The 2,639-nt window shown below is 45.4% G+C and overlaps 1 protein-coding gene across 1 annotated transcript in view; it reads left to right on the top strand.

The window, feature by feature from the left end:
• Positions 1-2,639, top strand: part of ciz1b (cdkn1a interacting zinc finger protein 1b) — a 10,223-nt gene that overhangs the window by 4,245 nt on the left and 3,339 nt on the right. Inside the window, exons 9-12 of the mRNA XM_037679989.1 lie at positions 1,518-1,658; positions 2,047-2,141; positions 2,309-2,402; positions 2,478-2,582. Coding sequence (XP_037535917.1) covers positions 1,518-1,658; positions 2,047-2,141; positions 2,309-2,402; positions 2,478-2,582 — 435 coding nt within the window. The remainder of the gene's footprint in view (positions 1-1,517; positions 1,659-2,046; positions 2,142-2,308; positions 2,403-2,477; positions 2,583-2,639) is intronic.

Here is a 2,639-nt window from a genome sequence, read left to right on the forward strand (position 1 = left end):
AGCTGGTAATTAACAGGTTATTAACAGGTCATTAGCAGGTTATTAACGTGTTATTAAAAATTATTAATGGTCATTAACAGGTTAACGGTCATCATTGGGCTAGGGCTGGGCGATATGAGGAAAATCTAATATCCCGATATTATTTTGCTATATCACGATACACGATATATATCACGATATTTATAAATAATCTCCAGTGTTACTTTAAACTAGTATTTAAAATTGCACTGGTGTACTCTATTCAAACCATTGATGTTTTTTTTTAATTGAATACAAAATCAGAATAAGTTTAAAATGTTTTATTGTAACCATCAGTTGCACACAAATCATCTTCTTCAGTGATGAAATTAGTTCCACGGTCTCTTAGTGTGGTCAACACTATACCTTTAATAAACAAGATAAACAAGCAAAAACAGTACACCAAGCACAAATCCACCATGAAAAACAAACCAGCTGGCTGAAAAAAATGGTGCTCGTTAGTGCTTTTAGCATAAAAATTGTAAAATAAAAAAACCTGATGAGTCCAGATTTACAAAAATAAAAGTTTGAATAGTGACTATATAATCACCTGACCCAGAAGAGCCGCAGGTATCAGAGCTTCTCTAAACAATTTGCATATGCTGGAAATATTGAGAAGAAGGTCACGTTAGCTGCTGGCCTACGTTTTCTCTCACTGAAGCTACAACTGGCAGCGCTTTTTCTGCAAAGACCGTGCGACCTGGCAAGTCGTATTTTGCATCAAGAGTCTTAATGAGATTTTTGAATCCAGGCTTCTCCACAACACGGACAGGAGCCGTGTCTTTGGAGATACATTTTGTTACTGCGTCAGTGATTTCTCTCCACTTTGTACTTTTTCTGTCATACGGGATGGCTTCGGCAAACGAAGCAGCTAGTGTCATTTAACGTTGTCTTTGGTGTGTGGGGAGACGTGGACATACGGAGTTTACAACATCCTTCATTCTGCAGTGGACGACTTCTTAGGTGGTGAAATACATTTGTGGCACTGCTTCCTTTCGTGGCAATGGTTTTACGACACGTTTTGTAAATTACCACATCTTGTTCGACATCTTCCTTGTAAAATCCAAACCACTGCCAGATTATTGATCCAGTGCTGCTTCTCATCGGAACTAGTTCATCGGACTCTTCAGTTATCGTCTCATTCACCCGCTCACCTGAATCTCCCACTGTCGCCATATTTTTTCCTCTCTCCAAGTCCATATGCGCATGCTCTGCACAGCATGTCATGCGGAACATTTTCAGGTTGGGAGGGGGCGGGGAGTAGTGATGCATTCGTTGCGTGTCGGATAAACGAAACTCACAGTGAATTAGATGCAGAAAGCTTTTTATTTGAATGACAATTTATACTCGATGGTTGCGATAGAGCCATTTTAACCATCGTAAACTGAAAAACTCGAGATACATCGAGGATATTCGATACGTCGCCCAGCCCTACATTGGGCTAATGATCATTAGCTGGTAATTAACGTGTTATTAACACATGTGCATGTTTTGTTCAGCTGCAGAGTGTGGGCTCTCTGAAGGTCACCATCCAGAGGAGCAGTGAGAGCAGAGAGTTCGGACCGACGGAGCGGACGGCGGAGCAGCCGGCAGGTGGTCTTCACTGTCATGTCTGTAACGTCACCTGTCGTTCTCCTCAGGTGAGAAGCACACCTGCGCATGTGCGGCGTGGCCTTTGTGCTCATTGTTGAAAATATTGTTGCAAAACTGAGAGACCAGAGGACGATGAGGTGACGCTTTTAATTTGGAACAACCAGAACTCTTTCTGGTTACCTACATGTAGCCCCGCCCACACACCCTCCAAACCCGCTGTCAATCAAACCTGACACTTTCTTTGAGCCGCACATAATAAACTAATAACTCTGTGAAGATGATCTGAAGTGTGTTTTTATTTTTTAGTCCAGATGGTGTCTCCTTTGTTTACAGGGAGTGGGCGGGGCTTAAAGCAGTACTGCAGCCAGCCAGTGGGGGGCGATGGCTCATGGTCGCTTCAGACTGATGGTTCTGATGTGTGTTTGTGTTGTTCAGGTGTTTCAGGAGCACATGTCAGGACAGGAACACGTGAGGAAACTCCAGGAGGTCACACACAGCATCTGCCTGAACACACACACCCTGCTGGACAGGTAACCACACCCAGTTGGACCTCCACACCTGTACGATCCGTTCAGCACATAAACCAGTTCAGAGCCGGACCTGTAAGGTCGGCGCTGAGGTCCACCAGGACATCTGCAGACACATGTCCACTAGTGAGGTCCACCATGATGAGGACGGTGTGTGTCTCTACCTGCAGGGGGCGGCGGCCTCACGCACAGCGTTGGTGCGACACCTGCCAGATCCACTTCAGCGGTGAGGTCATCAACCATCGACGCACAGAACAGCACAAGGTGAGACACCGAGGACGTCCCCGATGAGACGCTGAGTCCAGGTGAGGACACTGACTGTGTGTGTGTGTGTTCCAGGTGTGTAAAAAGGTGGGTCGTCCCTTCTGTTCGGTGTGTAAACGACACTTCAGGACACCCAGGAAGTTTGTGGAGCACATGAAGTCTGCAGATCACAAAGAGCAGGTGCACTGTTCACACACACACACACACACACACACACACACACACACACACACACAC

This window comes from Nematolebias whitei, chromosome 8 (assembly GCF_014905685.2).
Source record: "Nematolebias whitei isolate Nwh7 chromosome 8, NemWhi1, whole genome shotgun sequence".
Lineage (NCBI taxonomy): Eukaryota > Metazoa > Chordata > Actinopteri > Cyprinodontiformes > Rivulidae > Nematolebias > Nematolebias whitei.